General features: G+C 46.5%; 2 protein-coding genes across 2 annotated transcripts in view; both read right to left on the bottom strand.

Moving 5' to 3' along the window:
- LAMB1 (laminin subunit beta 1) overlaps positions 1–13,621 on the bottom strand; it is a 42,377-nt gene extending 28,756 nt beyond the window's left edge. The window contains exons 1-12 of the mRNA XM_063396863.1: positions 13,399–13,621; positions 13,079–13,257; positions 10,754–10,889; positions 8,725–8,798; positions 6,755–6,943; positions 6,586–6,649; positions 4,908–5,110; positions 3,530–3,650; positions 3,179–3,367; positions 2,726–2,905; positions 2,194–2,306; positions 1,270–1,349 (exon numbers count right to left, since the gene is read on the bottom strand). Of these exons, the coding sequence (XP_063252933.1) occupies positions 1,270–1,349; positions 2,194–2,306; positions 2,726–2,905; positions 3,179–3,367; positions 3,530–3,650; positions 4,908–5,110; positions 6,586–6,649; positions 6,755–6,943; positions 8,725–8,798; positions 10,754–10,889; positions 13,079–13,257; positions 13,399–13,435 (1,565 nt within the window). The 5' untranslated portion in view covers positions 13,436–13,621. The remainder of the gene's footprint in view (positions 1–1,269; positions 1,350–2,193; positions 2,307–2,725; positions 2,906–3,178; positions 3,368–3,529; positions 3,651–4,907; positions 5,111–6,585; positions 6,650–6,754; positions 6,944–8,724; positions 8,799–10,753; positions 10,890–13,078; positions 13,258–13,398) is intronic.
- Positions 13,622–16,332: 2,711 nt separating this feature from the next.
- The window catches only part of LAMB4 (laminin subunit beta 4), a 40,988-nt gene continuing 36,522 nt past the window's right edge, over positions 16,333–20,798 (bottom strand). Inside the window, exons 32-34 of the mRNA XM_063396864.1 lie at positions 20,527–20,703; positions 19,357–19,510; positions 16,333–18,013 (exon numbers count right to left, since the gene is read on the bottom strand). Coding sequence (XP_063252934.1) covers positions 17,874–18,013; positions 19,357–19,510; positions 20,527–20,703 — 471 coding nt within the window. The 3' untranslated portion in view covers positions 16,333–17,873. The remainder of the gene's footprint in view (positions 18,014–19,356; positions 19,511–20,526; positions 20,704–20,798) is intronic.

Genomic DNA, 20,798 nt, shown 5'->3' with positions numbered 1-20,798 from the left:
GGAGGGCAAAGCTCCCCGCTCCCGATGACGTGAGAGAGCACAGTCAGGAGCCAGAGCTGGGCTTTGCGGCTCTCCTGCGGCTGGAGGGAAGCACAGCTGCTCCTGCCCCTGCCAGGATGCTGCACCTCCCCTCCCCACAAGGTTTTGCAATCACCGGGCTGAGTGCATGGGAAACAGGCTGGGCCATTACCCCAAAGCCCTGGAAGCAGCTGTGCTGGGGGAGCTGCTCTGAGCTGTGTGGTGTAACCCATCTGTGTGCAGGGAGCAAGCACGGGGGAGTAAATAATCCCTAACATCCACACTGCTGGCTGCCAAGGGCTAATAATTCACTCGGGAGCAGACAGGAGAGGCGGCCCGTGGGACGTTCCCACGGCAATCCCTGATGCAGATGGGGTGTCCGTGGGCTGTGACGACCTATGGGAGTCACCAAGACGAGTCCCACACTCCCCCAGTGCGGTCCCATGGGCTTCAGTGGGAAACAGCTCTTTGACCCCCTTGGGAAACTTCTGTGTCTTCAGACAAAAGCATGACATTTCAAAGGGTTTGTGGAAGGAAGGGGAGAGGGGGAAAAAGAAAAAGCAGAAGGACATGCTGCTGTTGACAAGCCAGGGGTTGGACACACACCTAGCACACAGATAACTGCTCTGGTCAGAGCTGCAATCTGGCTACCCAGCACCCCACTGACAGGGCATCCAAACCACGACTTTCCATGCTGATACTGATGGATGCATATTCAAAACCTACAATTTTCTCTAAAAAATGTTCATCTCCCCAGTGCGCACTTCTAGGTCAACATCCCAGTTCACGCAGGACCACTGGGGCAACAGAGCAGTACTGCGCAGCTAGCATGCTTCCCCTAGCACTGGTGGGCACAAAGACTGGCCAAAGGGTGATTTGGGTGCAAAGCAAGACCAGCCTGTCCATGTCACTGCCTGATTCCTGCTTCCGTCCTGTAACAGCAAAGCTTTGATATGGACCCTACCCTGGGTTACAGCCAAGACAGAGCTTAATCCACATCTGGTTGCTATCCTGGCTGACAAACAGTTTTACATGTTCACTTGCACCTTGGGCACAAACAGAGGTTGCTCAGCACAGAAAAGACATGGATGCCCCTGCCACCCTTGCTGCAAACAAGACCTACCACCTTCTGAAGCAGAAAGATGGGTCTCAAACATCCTCCCCCAGAGGACACTGAGCCCTGGATGCTGTGGTTGCAAGAATGTGAAGCTGGGTGAATGAGTGGAGGAGAGTGACCGGGCTGAGACTCACTTGTTGTTCAGTGCTCCTCCCTGGTCGCAGTCGCACGGCCGACACCCGTCCATGTCATTGCTCAGGCCCCAGTGCTCAGGCTGCAGGAGACAACATCACCAGCACTGTAACTGGTGCAGACCTTGTTCATTTAACCCAAAGGCACATCTTTAGACACTCAGCACAAGCTATCCCACACTGCCCCACAACCCATGAATCCTGCTCCCCTGGTTGTGGGTCTATCCCCAAAAGCACCAACACCACCTCCCTACCTGCTCTCCGCCCACCCTGCTGACCATTCAAAGGCAAGAGAACCACACATGGGGCAGCAGGTATTTGTGTAGGGCACTGCCCTTGCAGAGCTACTACTCTGCAACTTGCTTGCTGGATAGACAGACAGAGAGACAGACAGACTTGTTTGGTTTTTCCATGCAGTTCACTGCTAGATAAGAGATTCTCAGTGTTTGTACAAACACATCCAGTTATCTGACAGTGTGTTTCTATAACACTCCAGCACGCATAAACACTACATGGAAATGTATGTGTATGAAATAATCCCTGCCTAAAATAATGGCCTGTTTAGAAAGCAATTTTTTTAGTAACACTGTTTCCCTGATCATTTTGTCTTTCACCCCAGCAAGGACTTCATCAGAACTGCCCTAGACCCCTCATTTTCAGAGCAACCACAGGTACCCTAATACCTCACTCCTTATGGTCCCAGGAACTAGACTGGATGCTCCTGTCTGCCTTGACATGCATCCCAGCTCCCCAAAACACAGCACACCTCATGGCTCCTGACATCCCAAGGCACCCTTTACAGCCTGAATGCCAGGCATGGGCTAGTAGGCAGTCAGAGGCAGTGGCCAGCCCCCAGCTCCATGCTTCCCACACTCCAGCCTCCCTCACACCAGTGTCTCCTCATTTATTTGACGGTGAACTACTTGCCAGACATTGATTGCACTGCTTTCCTGTCACCAGACGCTTACAATAGCAGTTTCCTGTCTCCGAATCACAAGGATTCCCCCCGGGGTGGGTACCCAGAGGATTACACGCACAAGCTGGATTGGGAAATACAAATAGTCAGGTCAAAAGCAGGACTGGAGTCATACTTTAGACAGTGTTCAACTTAAAAATATACATTGAAGTTTCCCCTGAATTCCCTATTACAGAAATTAATTTCATTCTTTGCCCACTACCCATCCCAGTAAAACTTCCCTGGCCTAGAGACTTAAAATTGAAAGGAAATAAGGAAGATTATGCTGTTTCCACTGAACACACTAGAAGGATCAAATGGCGAACTGCATTTTAAGGGCTGGTGGACTCCAAGCTACATCAAATCTACAGCAATGTTTTCCCTTTAGCCAAAACATGAAAAAAAGGGAAAAAAAATCCATCCCACCAAAGCAAGTTCTCCTGGCACTAACAGCTCCTCAAAGAGCTTTTGATCACACATAAAGGAACATATGTTTTTACTCACACTGACAGCCCACTGGGTCATCAGCACTCAGGCCATAGAAACCTTCTTTGCAGAGGTCACAACGCTCCCCCTCGACAAATAATTTACAACGGCACTGTCCGGCAATGAGGCCGGTGGAGAAATCAGTGTAGCGGTCGCAGATCCCCCCGTTTTGGGAGCCAGCTGGGTCACAGTTGCAGGCTAAGAAGGAAGCATCACATGTGTTTTATTAACTGCTACGAAAATAAAGGCCAAGACTCACACTGAATTACTGGAACTCAACTGCTGTGTAGAAAAACTGCCACTTCTGCAAGTATTAGACACAGCGTGGGCTGGACACACAAGGACCAGGTAAATTCCCGAATTCTCAAAGAGAGAACAAAACCTAGCCAGGCTCACTCAGGACCTCCAAGACAGCCACCTTTCCTCAGGGATCCCAAGCCATTCCCACCCTGTGGAGCAGGCTGCACTTACGCTCGCAGACATCGGGGTCACGCAGGTCCCTCTCGGGGTGCTGGAAGTAGAAGGGCTTGCACTGCTCGCAGTTGTGTCCCATGGTGTTGTGCTGGCAGTCGTCGCACACGCCCCCGCTGCTGTTCCCCGTCGTCATGTACACTGCCATGTCGAAGTGGCACTGGCTGGAGTGGCCATTGCAGTTGCACTCTGTGACAAAGACAGAAGCAGAGTGAGAGTCCTGGAGGGAGTGCAACTCTGCAGAAAAGACACACGGGTGTTGACCAAAGAACGTGCAGGATTTTACACACAAGCCCAAGTGGCAGCGTGTGACATTCACAGCACCCAGTTCTGCGTGTCACTCCAACTCACTTTTGCATGCGTTACTATTGCGGCCTTCAGCGGGGCGCCAGGGTAGGTCATGGTAGAAATCCATACACTGCTCACAGTTTAATCCTTTCGTATTATGTCTGCACATGCAGTGACCATGAACCTGTAATTGGAAAAAAAAGGAGGGAAAAAAAAGAATAAAATAAGAGTTGGTTATAAACAAAAAAGGAAAAAATCTAAACCATTCTACAATGAATGCAAAAAAAAGCTAGCACATAATGGACATATACTTTTGCAGACTTTAATCCATGTAACTGCATTTAGAAAAGGCATAAAGGGCTGTAAGAATGTCCTTCACCTGCCCAGGTGTCCTCATATGAATTTGTCCTTTTCTTACTGGAACTAGTGCCTGAATAAATGCTTTCAGAAATAAACAAGGAGAGCACAGTTCCGCCTCAATAATCACAGAAGCCTCTTGGAACTAAAAGTTAGCTGTTTATTAGCTGTTAATTAGCTATTAACATGCATCTATTTATATCACCAGGTCACTAGCCCAGTGCCCTCTTTCCAGCCCTCCCTTGGTTCTCAAAGCAAAGATAGCAGCCAGTTTGGATGGTGTTTATCCATCAGCCCCAGGCTTTGCCTTGTGCACTGAACAAGCACCAAGCAGACCCACAGTTGTGTGACAGCTGCTGCCACAGACCACCAGCACTACCAGCACTGTAGCCATGATTAAAGGCAAAGCTTGGGTGGAGACACTGACCCAAACACAGGGCAATGGAGCACGCCTGGCTCAACAGCATCCTGCAGCCCCGGATAACCCACACAACCACCCCACATGCTTCCACATCTCCAACCAGTTAATAACTCACCCATTAACAGGGTGCTATTACTGCTTGTCATGCAAAAATCATGGGGAAAAGGATGTGGCACTTGTGCAACAGCATACCATGGAGGCAATCAGGGTTTTCCTTCAGGGTCTGTGTTTATTAGGGCTACAACCTCCACTTCTCAGCTGGTAACAACTAATACAAACACAGTTATGCTTGATTCACAAGTGTTTCAACCTTTGATGCCTCTATTCCACTTCAGTTTTAAGGTAACCAAGTCAACTCATACATTGGTCTCTGACCTAATAAGGTTACACTTCCTTTCTTCATTCCTACCTTTCAGTGTCATCAGCTCTTTAACATAATTAGGAAAGGAATGTTAAAACAATCATCAACTAATCTAAGATCTGTGTTTGATTAATACTAATAATGACAGATATGTTTGCCAAGGAGGAATAATTTTAACAGTTTTGTTGTTTGAAAATCAAGCGTGCAGAGGTGAGGGACAGTATCATCTTTACATCTGCGTTAAAATCATTTAAAAGAGGCACAGACAAGAAGAGCTCTATGCAGAAAAGGTGGATATTTACCATTCCTTCCACCTCCTCATGCAGGCCCTCCACGGGCGCACACTCGCTGGCGTGCCCGTAGCAGAAGCAGTTCCCGCGAACCACCATGTCGTAGATGGCGTAGTAGTACTTCTCCCGGATCTCCATCCTGGAGTCCAGCAGGTTATCCCCCAGCGTGTGCAGCTTCACAAATTTCACTCTCAGGTTTGTGATCTTTAACAGGTCTGCAGGGGACACACACAGAATACCTCACCAGCAAGCCTGGTTTGGAATTAGTTACTAAACAGTACATTAAATGGGAGGAAGTCAGGAGTGACTTCCTAAGCATGCTTCCTATGGGCAGATTAGATCAGATTTAATTTCAGCACCTACACATCACTTCATACTCCCCAAATATAAAAAAAACAAAAAAAAATTACATTATTTTACTGCAGGCTGGTAACTATATAAGTAAATTTAAGCATAATTTAAAATAATGGTTTATTTTATTATAGACATGCACAGGCACATACACAAACATTAAAGGCAAGGAGAAAAGCACCACCACTGGTTCATTGGGGTTTTAAAATATAAGGTGGGTAAGGACTTGGTATGAAGCAACTGCTGCCAAGTGGACCAGGAGTCATGATAGTTATGAGGCTTTTGGAAAAAGTCTTAGCTGGAAACAAGGACAAATAATTCTCCTTTTGTATACGCCCGACTTTCTTAGCAAATATAATTAGTTACATTTTGTGGAAAGAAGTAACACCCCATCACTGACCAAATACAAAGAAGTTCTTGAGGGATAATCCATGGAAAGACAGTAATTAATACCATCCACATGTTTACTTTGATATTGTGAAGCCTATGTAACTTCTTATAGCTTTGAACTAGGCTTGACAAAGTACTTCAAGCCCATGAAGGCAGTTTCTCCTTTAAAATGTTGAGTAAAGAAACAAACCAACATTACACTCATAGCAAACAGCAGACACTCCTCTACTTCACATATTTCCTTTTGCTCCAGGTAGCTTTACACTGAGGGACATGAACCCAACCTGAGAACGCATATAAAATCAAAGGTCAGCTTAAGGCCAAGCACTGCAGTTCCCTGAGGCCAAATGCTCTACAAGGTTTCTCTTTAAGCCACGCTGCGCAACAGATCTCTCTGCCTCTGCTTTCATGGACTGCCACGACCATGCACAAACACTACAGCAAGCTGTGGTTTATGACCACATCTGTGTGGTCCAGCCATGCAGTGCTACCATGGCCAACTGTTCCAAAGTCACGACTTTGTTCTGAAAAATAAAACATGACTCCATTGATTTTAGCTAGAAATGCATAATGAAATAAGTACCTCTGTAGCTCTGTTTATTTGCTTTCTGAGTACTGTACAATTACAGGATCACATTCCAAGGTTTCTCTTGGCAACTGCATGTACTTCGGGGAAAGGGAGTCTTTAATGTAAATAAATCCCTGATCAATTAAGAAAAGGACCAGCTCCAATGAAGTGTGCAAGACCAATCCCTTGAGTTCACAACACGGATCTTTATTTCCAGCACATCACTGTCTGAGTCAGGAAAAGGAGATGTACACAAACATATTCACATGACTTCAAAACTGCTATCGAGACTAATGCATGACTTTGTTAGTGGATTATTTCTGTAAGCAAGTAAGTACTGAAATACTCTCAAATCAGCCTGAAAGGTAACTGCATACATACTCTGAATCCTTGGACTGTATGGATCTTCAATTCGAAAAGCAGGATCGAGAACACGATATATTACCTGGAGGAAAAATCAAACAATGAAAGATTCAGCTTCAAAAATAAGTGAACCTGAGTTTGTAAGGAAGTCTACACAATAAACATATTAGGAAAAAGTGTCTCTGACCTCTCCCTCTGTTGAAGGTTCAATGTCAGAGTATCGGGAATCACAAATTATATCATCCACTTTCTTCATGGGTCCAGTTGAAATGCCAGGAAATGAGCTCTCACAGTCATATGCAAAATACCTGTAAACTTGCCAAGTCTGTCCAAAGTCAGATGACCTTTCAATCAACATTGCAGCAGGACGGAATGTCTAATAGTAAGAAAAACAAGAGTTTTCATTTGGTTAATTATTACTTGCATTCACAAGTCTTCTTAGTGTGAGAAATCCATGTGTCTGGATTTTAATCTCTCTCCCTGCACCAACTATTTCCAATATGTGGAAATATTGAAAATACTTTTTCTGATGATATTCCACTTTATTCTCAGAGGCAGATACATGAAATAACACACATCAAACCATAGACCACTCGTCTTCAAAAGATGACACTCAATAGCCAAGTGCTTAAACACATTTAAAATAAACAAGAAAACTTGAAAGATTTTTTGATTCCAAACCCTTTCTGAAAAGTGGAGGTTAAAGTAGGGCTTTACAGAGACAAAAATACTTTTTCCCACAGCCTGTGGAAAGCAACAGAGTCTTCTTCCCTCCTGTACTTCTTCACCTGACCTTTTACAAAGGACCTAATGGACCTCCTCTCCTACTGTAGGGAGCAGGAAGCCACTGGCAGTGCTTCCCATCCAGCTCTGATGTCCAGAAGTTACTGCTGAGCAGGTACCTCTGATGCTCAGGGAAGAAACCTTCTTTATGGAGATGGAGAGGTTCAGCTTCATCCATCCATGCCACATGTGACTCCCCCAGTTCCCAGTGACCCTCCTCCAGCTGGCCTTGCCCAGACTATGGCAGCTGCACTTGCTTCACACAAACCAGTGTCCTTCTCACCTACAGGTATTCAACTCTACAACAATGAACAAATGAAGTTTTGAAAAGATTTTTAATCCCTCTGACCTAAAAAAAAAATCATGTTTTAATTTTTGTGCTGCCTTTCAAAAACCAGATATTTATTTAACCCTGGCTTGTACCTACCAAGAAACACCAACAATCTCTTCCTTAGTTTTATGTATTCAGAGAAGGACCTCCCAGAGCCAAGCACAAAAGCATTTCAGTCACAGCTGGAAAAAAATTTTCTCTCTGCTTCCTGGCTGAAAATATCACCCAACTTAGAAACTAGTATCTCACCCAACCAAAAAATTTAGCAACCCAGAAGTAAGGCAGCTCAACTGTCTACCACACAAAGTCCACAAAGCATCATTAAAACTGTCTTTCCCCTGCAGTACTCCTCCTGACAGCAGACCAAGCCCCAGCACTGGGGTACAGCAGCTGCAGCACCCACGTCATGTCAGGGGTCTTTTGGGGGTCCCTCACTGCTGGCTTCAGTAGAAATGACCACCTTCCATCCACCTCAGCCACCATCCTAAGGCACAGGGAGAAACCCTAGCTGACACCACAGGAAAGAGGAACCAGCTGTCCTAGAAAGCTGATGCGTAAAAATGAAGAGATTAATTTGTCCACAAGGGAAGAGCATTTAGGATGTACAGGACATAAGCTACCATTCCAAGACATCTGTTTGTAAAAAAACAAAGACACTTTGTGTACAGATGTTCCTTCTTCCTGAAGACCTTTCCGTTTGCCAAATGCAAACAGATACCATGGCCAAAATTTTTCAGGAAAAAAACCCTTGCTACTATGTGACTTCGCTAACAATCCTCTAGAATACAACCACCAGAGACACACCAACACAAAACCCAGCTTCAGAATGGCTCCTTCTGCAGCCTCACTGGAGTTTAAACACAAGTCAGAACTCAGCCTTTCTGGATGACCTCAGCAGTGGCAAATGGCTGGCAGCTCTAAAAAATTCAGGCCAAACAGTTCAGACAAAGCCCAAATCCCAAATATCAAATAGATATGAAGGACTATGAGACCTCTCATTTCCTCATGTTTTAGGGTTCAGGGCAAGGCTGTGGCTTCCTTACCTTGAATGTCATAATGAGATGAGTGAAATGAAACTCAGCCTCCAGGTCCAGCTGGATAGTCACGTTTTCCAAACCTGCAGGGACAGAGAAAGGAAGGCGTTCAGCAAACAAGGACACCTGACAGTCTCTACATCTAAATTTTGCCAAAGCTCTCCATTCTGTTGGCATGAGACTCTTTACCACTTGGTTTTGTTGTGAAAAAGGAATGTGACGATTTAGTGCATGCCTGACTTACAGGGGGAGACACCAAGGACCTGCTGAGGAGTATCACACTTAGGATTCCTGCACGTGATCGGCACCAAACACACAACACCCAGGGTGTGAGCCTGCAGTGCTGCTTGAGACAGAACCGTGGCTGGCATCGCTGGGTTTGGGGCAAGGACAGGACCGCCACAAGCTGGGTCGTGGTACCAACGCCACCAGTACAGCTGGGAATGCTGAGCCCAGACCTGTGTGGTGGCCACAGGCTGTTCTCCCATACCCCAGCCTCTCTGGCAGCAGCAGAAGCTCCTGCAGCCCTAACATCCCCAGTCTCACTGATGTCTGGTGGGGGCCATTCCCCACCATTTTTCACTCACTCTGGACTCTCCTGTCCACAAGAACAGCTCCTTTATAACCTGGTTTTCAGACACTCCTAAAACAACTAACACAGACCTGCTTTGCAATCCCAAGAGTTAAGAAAATGGTGAGAAGCAAAATGACTGTATGACTACCTGTGGTCAAGGACTCTACACAGAAAGGGAGAAAAACAGCTAGAAATATTATTTTGCCTTGTGAAAAGAGCTCTCGAAACAGCTGGATACTAATTATGCTGTAGTTAGAAATAAAAAAGAAAATCAAGATTTACAGAGAGGAGAAAGGGCAAGAAATGAAAATAATAAAACACTAAGACACTTAAATTTTTGACCAGCTGTAACCTTCTGTGAAGCATGCAGCAATGGTCCCTTATGCTGTATGCCTGAATAGACGAAAACATGAATTGGACAGAAAGAATCATTTGTTTTTTATTGTTGAAGGACATTTTCATGACCTTATGAGCTAAGAAACTTTTCTGTGTGAATGCTGCCAAGTCTGTTGCAAAAAACATGAATTATCTGGAATGCTGGAAGAGAACTGCTGGAGGCAAGCAGCTTGCTAGGCTGATCTAAATGGTTAAAAATGATTTAATGAGAACCTTTCTTTAACAGGCAGCAGAACTGTTATAAATATTACCTTTTTTTTTTTATATATACAATAAGGCAGCTACTGCCAATGCATTTGCAGAATCCCCATCCTGTCCAGCTGGCTTTAAGGCTTCAGGGTAAGACTGCTGTTTGAGAAACCCTCGCTGCCTTGTTTTGTGTATGAAGGCATGCCAAAAGCATAACCAGAAAAGTAAAACAGGCGGAGGAAGGATTAAAAGAAAAAACATAAACCCCACCAAACTAATATGCAATTTTTGTTTTTAACTAGCTCGCTTTCTGTTTCTGCAGTTCATTTTATTGTTTGGCAAATGGTTCAGAAATTCAGGGAACTCAGGAGGGAGAAGGCAGCTTGTAGGGTAAGAGATATGCCTGGCCTTACTGTCCCGAGGTAGGAAAGGGAAATTGGGGTCTGCAGGCAGGGCAGCAGCCCCAGCTGTGGCCCAAAGCCCCTCCTTGCACAGCCTGCAGCCCCGGCTGTGCTGCCTTGGCAGCGCCGCCCAGGGATGGTTATTGACTCCTGGAAGGCTGCACCGCTCCTGCTGCCCAAATATAAGGGAGATCTGAGTCCAGTGAGGAAAACTCTTCTCTTTAGGAAAGGATTCTTGCAGAGTGCTTGGACGGCTGTTTCCAACCCTCCTGGAGGACTCGGGGGTTTTGTTACAGATTAAGGACCGCTCCAGGGCACACAAAAGCAGCCAGTTTTACTCATGGCTCCTCACACAGCATGATCCTTCACAGGGCAGTAATCACCAGGCCAGAGATAACAGCAAACCCACAGGTACCCTTAAACAAAAGGAGGGAAAACAGCTCCCAGCCCCGGAAATTGCTCTGGACAAACTGCTTACCATTTTCCGACTGCCACCAGAGCTTCAGGCGATTTGGAGCGAACGTGGTGACGACATTTTCAATGCGATGACTGTCGGGATTGAGAGTATCGTGGAAGGGATCCTCCGAGTCACATATGAAACATTTTTTGTCCTCCTGAAACAACACGATAATCAGCATTACTGATTTTATCCATGGGGCAATAGTTGCTTCCTGCAGATAAGAGTATTTTCCATACATATCACATTCCACTCATTTTGCCTGCAGGAGTCATCAAAGATTTTTTTTGTTGAAATGCTAAGTGTTTTTACCTTTATGAATTAATGCAAATTGCCAAATGGAAAATATGCCAGGAATTCCATAAACTTCGTCTTTAGGGGAAGCATGTTTTCAATGAAAATTGAGTTTCTGGAAATCTCTTCCAGTGCACGCATTCTGCAGCGGAATTCAAAACCAATGGCAGCATCTACGGAAAATTGCTGAATTGCTTCTGTAAAAATGCACACGTGCAAAACTGCATCTCCACAACTTGTGTGAAATAACTCTGGCTTTTGGAAGCTGGCTTGGAGATGGAAGTTGCCTGCATTGAGGATACCTCCTGTGAGGCTCAGCGCACATCAAGGGGCCCTCAGTGATTTAGCCCTTTTCTGTGAATTCAGCTTGTCAAACTCCTACTCAAACCTTGCATCTTCAGCTGGTATTGCAACCCCAAACTGTGTACATAAAGTCCATTTGCACACGTTACAAGGTCTGCCCAAGCAAAACCCGCTCATAACAAGTCTGGCATGTGCTGCTTGGGAAAACTGGAAACTTCTTCACCAGGGCTATACCACTTCTTCACCAAGCACTTCTTCACCCATCATGGCAATAACCACAAACAGTGCCAATTTTGCATTGTCCTTCTGCCTAAAACTACCATTTTCTGATTGCAAGGTAGGGTGCAAACCGAACCAAAAGGGAGGGTTCCTGCCCAGACCAGCAGGAGGGGGGTGATGAGGGAGAGGAGCTCAGTGGATGGCAGTGAAGGAGCCCCAAGGCACCAGCAACTCATCCCTGTCGAGAGCTACATAGGCATCATTCCTTTAGCACGTTTATGGAGACAGATGCAATCCTTTATCAGCCAAGAATGTGAGAGCTGGCAGGTCTGCCCCACACAGGCTTTCCATTTCACCAGTTCTGCCTTCAGTGGCTCCTCCCACGCTCAGGGCTTCACCTCCCACGAGCCCTCAAACACTCCTCCAGCAGAAAGAATGGCAAGAGCAGGGGTCCCAGGGAAGATGTTCCCTACTGTCTGCTCCAGGCTTCTCTCCCCCTGAACTTCATGCCACAACTTGCTCCTTCTCTGACCAAAACTGAATCCTAGAAGATTTAATTCAGCCAAGCACTCAGTGTTGCCCCACGTTACTAAGAGGATACTGGCACCTTCCATTTCTTCAATACCACACACTATGGTTCAGAATAACCAGGGACATCCCAAATGCTGAACTGGGGCTGGGAGATCAGGAATGTGGGCACATGAGAACTTCGGAAGTGATGCTTTTCACAATGGCACTTCAACATTTTTTGAGACAAGAAAATGTAACAAAGTACCTTTGTTATTTTGTTCTATCAGAGATGCTTACGTTGTTGAAGTCAATCCCAACATACACTGAAAATGTTCAGTGAAGCTAAATCCCACGTCAAATAAAGTATTGACTCTATTAGACAGAACTTACACGGTAAAACTAAAGATGGGGAAAGGATGAGGGGAGACTTGGTAATTTCAGGGCACAAATGAGTCAAGTGCTACAGCCACTCCTGTTTCCCATGGTTTTCCTTCCGAGTGCCAGAATCCGGCCCTATTGTCTCCACAGTAATTCGTTCGGAGATTATCCTTTACTTTCAGTTCAACAGAGTTCCACGTAAAACTGATAGTTTATTCTTCTCCAGCATCCTTTCTGTCTCAGAGATTTTAAGTTTGGTGAGCTCCTTCTGGCTTTTAAAGAAGCAACAGCTCACCAGATGTGCTGAGACAACCTTATTTGCATCCTTTCGGAGACCATACACATGTAATTACACTGCGGGGACTGTGGAGGAAACATTGCCGAGCCCTACAGCCCACTCTCGTTTAGGAAACTGTCTAGACGGCTCCGAGCAAGCCTGGAAATAAAGCATTAACTGAACTTACTGCGGCATATTTTTCCTTATCGGCCTGGATCAGGAAAGGGGGTCGGGAGCGGAAAGCCGCGGGGGATTCCCTGGACCCGGGCTGCGGGTCCCGCCCGGGGCGCGGAGCTGCCCCAGCGGCGATCGCTGCCCGCCCGGCGCGGAGCCCGCGGCGGAGCCCGCCCGCGCCCGGCGCTCACCTGGAGGTGGCTGACGATGCAGTAGGGCTCGGGCTGCCGGAGGCCGCAGGTGGAGGAGGCGGAGAGGCGGGCGGCGCGGCCGATGAGCAGGTCGCCGGTGGCGGGGTAGCAGCTGCCCTCGGCGCAGCCGTAGCTGTACTCGGGCTCCTGTGCCTCCTGTGCCGCCGCGGGCCACAGCGCTGCGCGGCCGTGGAGGGAGAGAGGGGGACAGAGGGTGAGAGAGGGGAGCGGGAGCCCGGCCGGGCTGGGCGCCCCGAGCGGAGGCGCGTCCAGCCCGCCGTGCCCCGACGGCGGCCGGAGCGGAGCGGAGCGGGAGTTACCGAGGCAGCAGCAGAGGTACAGCGGGAGGCGGCCCATGGCGGGCGGCACGACGGGACGGGATGGGACAGAATGGGACGGGACGGGACGCGACGGGACGGGACGCGGCTGCCCCTCCACGCGCCGCCGAAAGCCGCTGCTCCAGCTGCTCCACGCAGGCGCCGCCGCTCCCGACAGCGGCCCCGCGCCGCCCGGTGCCCCCCGGCCCTCCTCCTCCTCCTCCTCCTCCTCCGCCCCTCGCATCCGCGGGGCTGGGCCCAGCCCCTCCCGCCCGGCCCCCCGCCCCGGGGTAGCCCGGCCCTCAGCCGGGGCAGGGAGCGCAGCCGTCGAGGAAAGGCAGTTCCGTCGCGGTGGGAGGCAAGGGGAGAGCGGGCTGGGGAGAGCGGGCTGGGGAGAGCGGGCTGGGGAGCTCCTGTCCCGCTGTAGCCAGGGAGCCCCGAGCGGGGATCGGGTACTCAGCCCCCCGGCCCGCAGGCTGTGCTCCCAGCGTCGGGAGCGGGCTTCGTGCGACTGGAAGGGGGTGGCGGATCACCAGTCGGGTGCTCCCCCTCCCTGCCCCTGTTGGTGTAGAAACAATGAAGGAATGAGGTTATTGACCCAATCCCGCCTTCTGCCGGTAGTGTGGATGGAGCCAGGCCCCTGTGAGGAAAGGTGATGGATGGATGGATGGATGGATGGATGGATGGATGGATGGATGGATGGATGGATGGATGGATGGATGGATGGATGGCTCAGTAGCCCCACTCTGCCTGGTGCCGTGGTGCCAGCACACGTGGCTCAGGAGTGCTGTTCCTGGGGACGGTGGCAGTGCTGCCATACGTGGCCGGGGCTGGCCCTGGCACAGGCAGAGAGGCCCAACAAGCCTAGACCAGTCACTGCCAGGCTGTGTTGCATTGGTTGGGAGCACACAGTGCTGTTTGCCTTCCCAGGGACACTGGGGCAGCTGCAAGGAATGAATGGCTGTGCTGCAGCTGCCCCTGCACACCAGCCTCCCATATCAGTTCCCTGGCCTCTGCGGGGGAACATGGGACCTTCACTGGCTTCTGGCAGTGTCCCCTCAGCACCCAGGGAAAAGTTTTACTGGTAAATAAACGCCTAAGAGTCTGTATGAAGGATGGATGTGGCTGGGACAAATGCCTGGGTTTATATATTCAGGTTTTGCTTGCGCACGTGTGACATGTGGACTTGTGTAAATCTTTACCGGGTACCAGGGTCCCTCAAGAACACTTTGCCCTCACTATTTGCAGTGCCAGAATGAAAACACACCATGGTCTGTCTGGCCCAGCAAACCCTGCCGAGGTAGGTAAATATGTTCATTCTCATTTTACAGATGGATAAGCAGAAACAGAGAGATACCAAGTGACTTGCCCTAAAGGTTAAACATCAGGTTTGAAACATAACCCAAGACTCTGGATTAAAGAACTTGTGGAGCTGTTTCATTAAATATACCCACGAAATTAAATAATTCTAAAATTTCAGGATGAGAATTGTAATATTCTACACTTCTGCAATATGGCCTTCTAAATTCACGAAACAAATTCAGTTTCATAACCCTATTATATTTTTTATGCTTCAGCACAACAAACAAATTTTTGTCTCCCCGCTAACAGCATTTTACCTTGCTGCTGTTAGAGCCTCCTCTGGTCCATGGCAGCTCGGCAGCGGCATCACCCCAAGTGCAACGGTCTCATTGCCACTGGACTTTTTTCTGTCCTGTATTTTTTCAACTTTTATTGAAGTTTTCTGCTTTTGTTTTTTTCATGTTTTATAGCCTTGTAGAAGTCCTGTCCTCCCCTACAGGCTCCTTTGTGCCTTGCACAGACAGCATGAAAACAGGCTTTGTTCCAGCCTGGGGGTGACCCTGCCGTGCGACATCAGGGACTGAGCTGGAGCTTCAGCCACAGACTGGAGTGGCCACCACCACCCATAACTGTGTTCTCTTTCAGACATAACTGAAACCACCACATTTAGTGTGTGAATAATCAGCAACAGGGAACTTGTGTCCCTCCCTCTCTGCAGTGCTCATGACAAATAGTGAGTGGGAGTATTTTAATTTGATTCTTCAAATGATAAGAATTCAGTTTTGTGTCATGCCCTATCCTTGTGGTTAGTGAACCACCTTTACAGCCTTGGAGTGTCTGTGTTTGTGTGTGGTCAGAAGTCTTCTCAAAAAACTAATCCACTTGGTCACCCATTTTCTTAAAATGTAGTGGTCGAATGCCTGGTAGACAGAGTTGATGATATGAATTCGATTAAATATATCTTCGATTATATGTCAGTTTGGTTGTGTTGTTTGCATTTTGATGAATACCATTGAAGTCAAAATGCTCTACAGCAAGAAACTTATTTAAATTCTTTCAAGAAACTGTTTTCTGAAGCCATTTCTGACCACAAGGAGGAAGTCCAGGGGGAACTACAAATAGGTACTTTTTATCTAGAGACAGCATTTTCCCCACAAATTAACTTTGAAAAAACACTTTGAAAGTTTTTGCGTCACTTCTAACAGGAAATGCTGCACAGTTGTAAACCTCAGAAGCTGTCACAGAATGGATTTGGAGTTCTGTGGCCACTGGTCCCATCGGATCTGCTTCCTTTGTGTGTCTGAGCATGCTTGGAGGCAGGCAGGGGAGGTTAGACTGTGCTGTCTTTCTTGTTCCTGCTTCCGCTTTCCTTCCAGCGATTTCTGTTTCCCCCCCATGGATACCTCTCCCCTCCAGGCCTGTTTAACTACCTTGTGTTTACAGATTTCTTATCCATGCAGCTTGTGGAAAGCCATACAGCAACTCTTATAGTCAGCAATGGATTGTAGGAGGAAGTTGTCTTTCAACTTTTTGCTTGTGAATTCATATTTTTAAAGCCATGAATGAAATAATTTGGGTTTATATGCAATTGGGAATTTCTGTCTAAGAGCTTCAGTTTGCCTCTTCCAGGTGCAGTCCAGCAGAGATGCACTTAAAGCTGCAGAAGATCCCTCATTACCTGGAGACCTGCATGTGAACAGCTTGGTGTGTTCTCTGAGTAAAACAGAGATGTTGGATTTCATTACATCAAAGTCAGTCTAAATACAATCATCTGATTACAGGCTAGTACTTTAGAAGCTCACACCTCACAGATGATTTTTTAAAAGTGCTAGAATTCATAAAATGCTAACCCACAAATTCCGTGCATTCCTGCGTTCAGGTGGTTTTGTAAGATTATATCAAAATTATAATTTGATTCCATTATTTTCACAATACAGTGTGTCACGGTGTAATGCGTGTTGCACATTGCCCTGCAGCACAGCTGGTTTGAGTTAGAGGAGTATCTCGGAAATCTCATCCGCCAGCAATTCCCACCCAAGCCCCCAGCGCATACCAGTGCAACTTTAGCTCCTGTAAACACAGGGTGATAACTGCAGTGTTTATCTCCACTGGATCGATAAGGAGAGCCTCACGGGTGCTGCTGGCATGGGTAAATGTTCAGAGCCCTGTGTTCCCGTAGGGCATTCCTCGTTTTACAGATGTGGTCTGGGCTGCATCCCAGCTCTGAAGCAGCACCGTGCTGAGTGAAATCCCTCGTGGGGGGACAGTCCAGCCAGGCATGGCACGGCTGGTTCTCACTAAAACCCCCCGTGAGCCTGCTCTGTGTCCTGCAGGGTGTGTGTACCAAGGGTGGGACTTCGAACGGACGCATAGCTCACTTCAGGCTTTTTAAAACTCTGGCATGTCTGTAACATTTGCTTAACCACAGATTCCTTCTTTATTTATATTGGAAAAAAAGAATTACAGCCTAAAATTCGGGCCAATTCATGTGCTCTCGATGGCTAAAAGAAAGATTGCTGAGTGAACCCTGACTTCTATGAAGTGCTGCACTGTGGGAGAAGAGCTGGAGAAACTGGTTTTCAACATTTCTGGCCCCTTAGACTCCCTGCTTAAACCTGCAGTTATTCCCCAGTTGTTGGTTGCATTAATGAAAAATGTGTGAAACCCCTTATAAGCATAAGAAAAATGGGCACTGCAGGAGCCTTACAAAAAAGATTTTTGAGTTGCTTTTGGCGTTCAGCATCTGAGCACTGCCATCCAGTGGGCACTGGGGGTTCGGCGCTGTCGACCCCGCTAATGGCCCGGCACAACCACTTTTTTAAGGTTTGATAGAAGACGTGTTGGGAGTCTGTCTTTGGGACAGCTACCAGCAGCTCTCTGAGCAGTCCTCCTTTTGCATTTCCCCCCCTGCAACCACCTCTAGACTGTGCACAGGAATATACTGTAGAGCTCCCTCAAAGACTACACCTGACCACTAAATAAAGTGGTTTATTAGAAGGTATTTCCTATTTCCAGATAAACTCAACTGGACAAAAGAAGAAAAAGAAAAAAGATAAAATTACATTATTCACTAGGTTGCTTCAGATGTATTTCCAGAAGACAGGGGCCTGTGTAAGGATGCTCAGGACGTGGTAATCAGGGTGATTTCAGCTTCGTCTTGGTGGTCTGTTCAGACCCTAACTCTTGCATGTTGCATACTTGCTTTCCTGCTCCATGATTTCATTTTTAATGGCTATCACTTGTTCCTCTAGTTGTCTCAGTTGCTCTGCCTTATTTTGTTTGGTTTGATTCAGTTCCTGAAGCTTCTTCTCCAAATCTGGAAGAGCAGAGACATGCAATGAGGTTCACATTTGTTGTGTAAGTAAAATCCAGGGATTAACAGCATTTCTTTTCCCAGGAGTTTTAGAGGCAATAGGCCTATTTTGAATAGGGAATGTTATATATGCAACTGGAAGGAAAAGTCTGGCTTCTGGATAGCAAGAGGAGCATGACACCCTTGAAGAAATTAATTTCTCAGCATGTGCTTTTGTCCATCAGCTAGGATGGAGCAGGACATGGAGCTTTTAAAGGACTTGGTTTAATGCAAATACTCAGAGGAACAGAGTGTCCACTGATGTGTATAAAGCCCAGACAATTTGGGTGTGATTGGCTTAGGTCTCCCTCACTTGTGCAACTGTTTTCTGCTGCTTCCTACGAAGCTACACCAATGTAATAAGTAGCTTATTTTGATACTGAGTAAAATCCACAGGATTCACTGTCTGTTTTTAATGTCCTTATCATCCAGACATTTGGAATGACTAGGATGATCTTAACACCTTTCCTCAAGGTATGTGCAAGGTGTATACAAAAATATTTATTTGGATCCTGTCCCGAAGAGTTTTCTCCTGGGACAGAGTTTCTGCTTCAGTTTTGCTGATGTTACGTGGTATTTTCTGATATTGAGCCTGGCAGGATCCCAGGCCTAAGGATTCCCAGTGGGAATGCCCAGACCTTCACTACAAGGGGAATGAGGTTCCCTGTGTGCAGGGACATGGGATGTGCTCTTCCTTTTTGTGACCCTCTAACCTGTGTGAGCACTGCCCAAGACCCCTCTGCCTGACAGTCGTGGCTCCACAGATCCAGGGCACGTCAGCTTCAGTCTCCACAAGCTGGAATTGTACCTGGTGTGTTCTGCCATTGCTCAGAGATCGTGTCTGCAGGGGAACAGGTATGGCCTGACAGAAAACAGCTGCCCCACAGCTCTATCACACAGCCCTCACTTGGGTGATGTGGGGAAAGACACAGTGAAAGGAAGGATTGAAGGTCCAAGTGCCCAAAGCAAATGCATAAATCAGGGCCTCCAGCTAAATCTGCAGCCAGGTTTTATGCAGATTTTGCACTTGCCCTGTTTTTAAACTCAAGAAAATCACTGGAAGTCCCTGTGTGGACAGTTCTTAACCTTTGCTTATAGCAATCTATTTAAGTTAGAAAAAGTACATAAGCCAAATCAATTCAATTGCTTTTAAAATGAGTAGTTCAGGCAGGGATTTTCACCAGGTAAATTGTTTTAAAACTAATTTTGGGTGAATTTAGAATGTTAGTGTCTGTGGGCAAGGACTTCAGCCTTGAATTCACAACTATCACAGTGCCTACCACTCCCTGTGGAAGTGAGAACATCACCTGTTATTCTTTTTATCTTCTTTTCAGTCTCTTCAGCCAGTTTTTCTGCTTCTTCCTTCAACTGCTTCACTCTTTCTAGTGTTACTTTTGGAGGTCCTTGTGTTTTTAGCTTTTCTTGAAGAATGGTGTACTTTCTTTTAACGTCAGTAAATTCCTGTAACAAAATGACATTACTTAGTTTGAGAGCCATTAATTAATCTTAGTTTAAGTGATAATTAATCTGGTGTACAGAAGGAAGTTTTAATACTTCTTTTCAACATCTTCTTTGAACCAAAGTTTAGATTTCTCTTTCTCTTAAATATTAAAAAATATATCTTTAATGTGTAGACATTGAAAACGCTTTGCAAAATGCAATAGAAATCCATTAAAAAAAGCTGCCTGTGGAGTAATCTAAAGGAGAGGGAAGGGAAAGGATATAAAGAAAATATTACTTAAGGTATTTTAAGTTTATGCTGGTTTTGCCTCTGTTGATAGGGCTTTTCTGTAACTTTCATTTTGCCTTAAGGCTTAATTCAAATTTAATGAATTATCTGTAGCAACACTGGGGGTTTTGCATTTTCAATTGCAGTAATATTTCCTGGCTGATCTGTGCCCTGCTGATCTAGGTTGCTTTTGAGGCTGCAATTTAGATTTTGCCTATGGTTCTTGTCACTTGGAAGTATGGCCATGTTCCAAGCTTGTGCTGTGGGTAGTTGGTTCTTGCCATTTTACCAAATTTCTAGCTGCATTTTCAAAAAACTGAACTACTGGAAAGCACCAAGCCAACCAAATACTCCAAGTGACTCCCACAGCAATTTTCTCTGAAGGAGAACAGCACAGCATGAATTGTTAGGGTGCTTCCGTCACTCATGTATTTTAATATCTGGTTTTGTGATTTGTTCTGTTGTGTTTCTGGTGCCCATGGTGACTACAAGTCTAATACACAGTCAAGAAAAAATGTCATAAAGTAGCCAGAGAAATGTGTATGTTTCCTTTCATTCAAGCAAACAGAAGTGTGTGCCAGAAACCTTAAAATAAAACACAAGTTCTTCTTAACCTGTGACATTTTACACTGCATGGCATAAGGAAAATATTACTTTTGATGACAGCAGGGCAATGCTTCTGAAGGAAAAATACTATTAAACATGGAGGAGGGTTTTTTTTCCCTTAACATCTGACAGAAGGGCTTACATTATCAATATCCTGGGCTTGCTTGTGAGCTGCTTCTGCCTCTGCTCTTGCCTTTGTAGCTTGATTCTTGTTCATCAGCGTTTTTGCCTGCCATGTGGCACTTTCATCTTCCATCTCAGTCTGTTTGGCTGACAAGTCATTTAATTTATGGTTTGTCTTGTTCACTTGGTTCTCAGCCTAAAACAGAGCAATTCAAGGCTGTGATTTCTTATGTAATGTCCATCCAGCTTGCAGAGTGTGGTAATGAGGGACTGCCAATGGATTAAGAGACC

Source organism: Prinia subflava, chromosome 4 (assembly GCF_021018805.1).
Source record: "Prinia subflava isolate CZ2003 ecotype Zambia chromosome 4, Cam_Psub_1.2, whole genome shotgun sequence".
NCBI lineage: Eukaryota > Metazoa > Chordata > Aves > Passeriformes > Cisticolidae > Prinia > Prinia subflava.
Note: the sequence above shows the minus strand (reverse complement) of the source record. Positions and strands in the feature narration are given on the sequence as shown.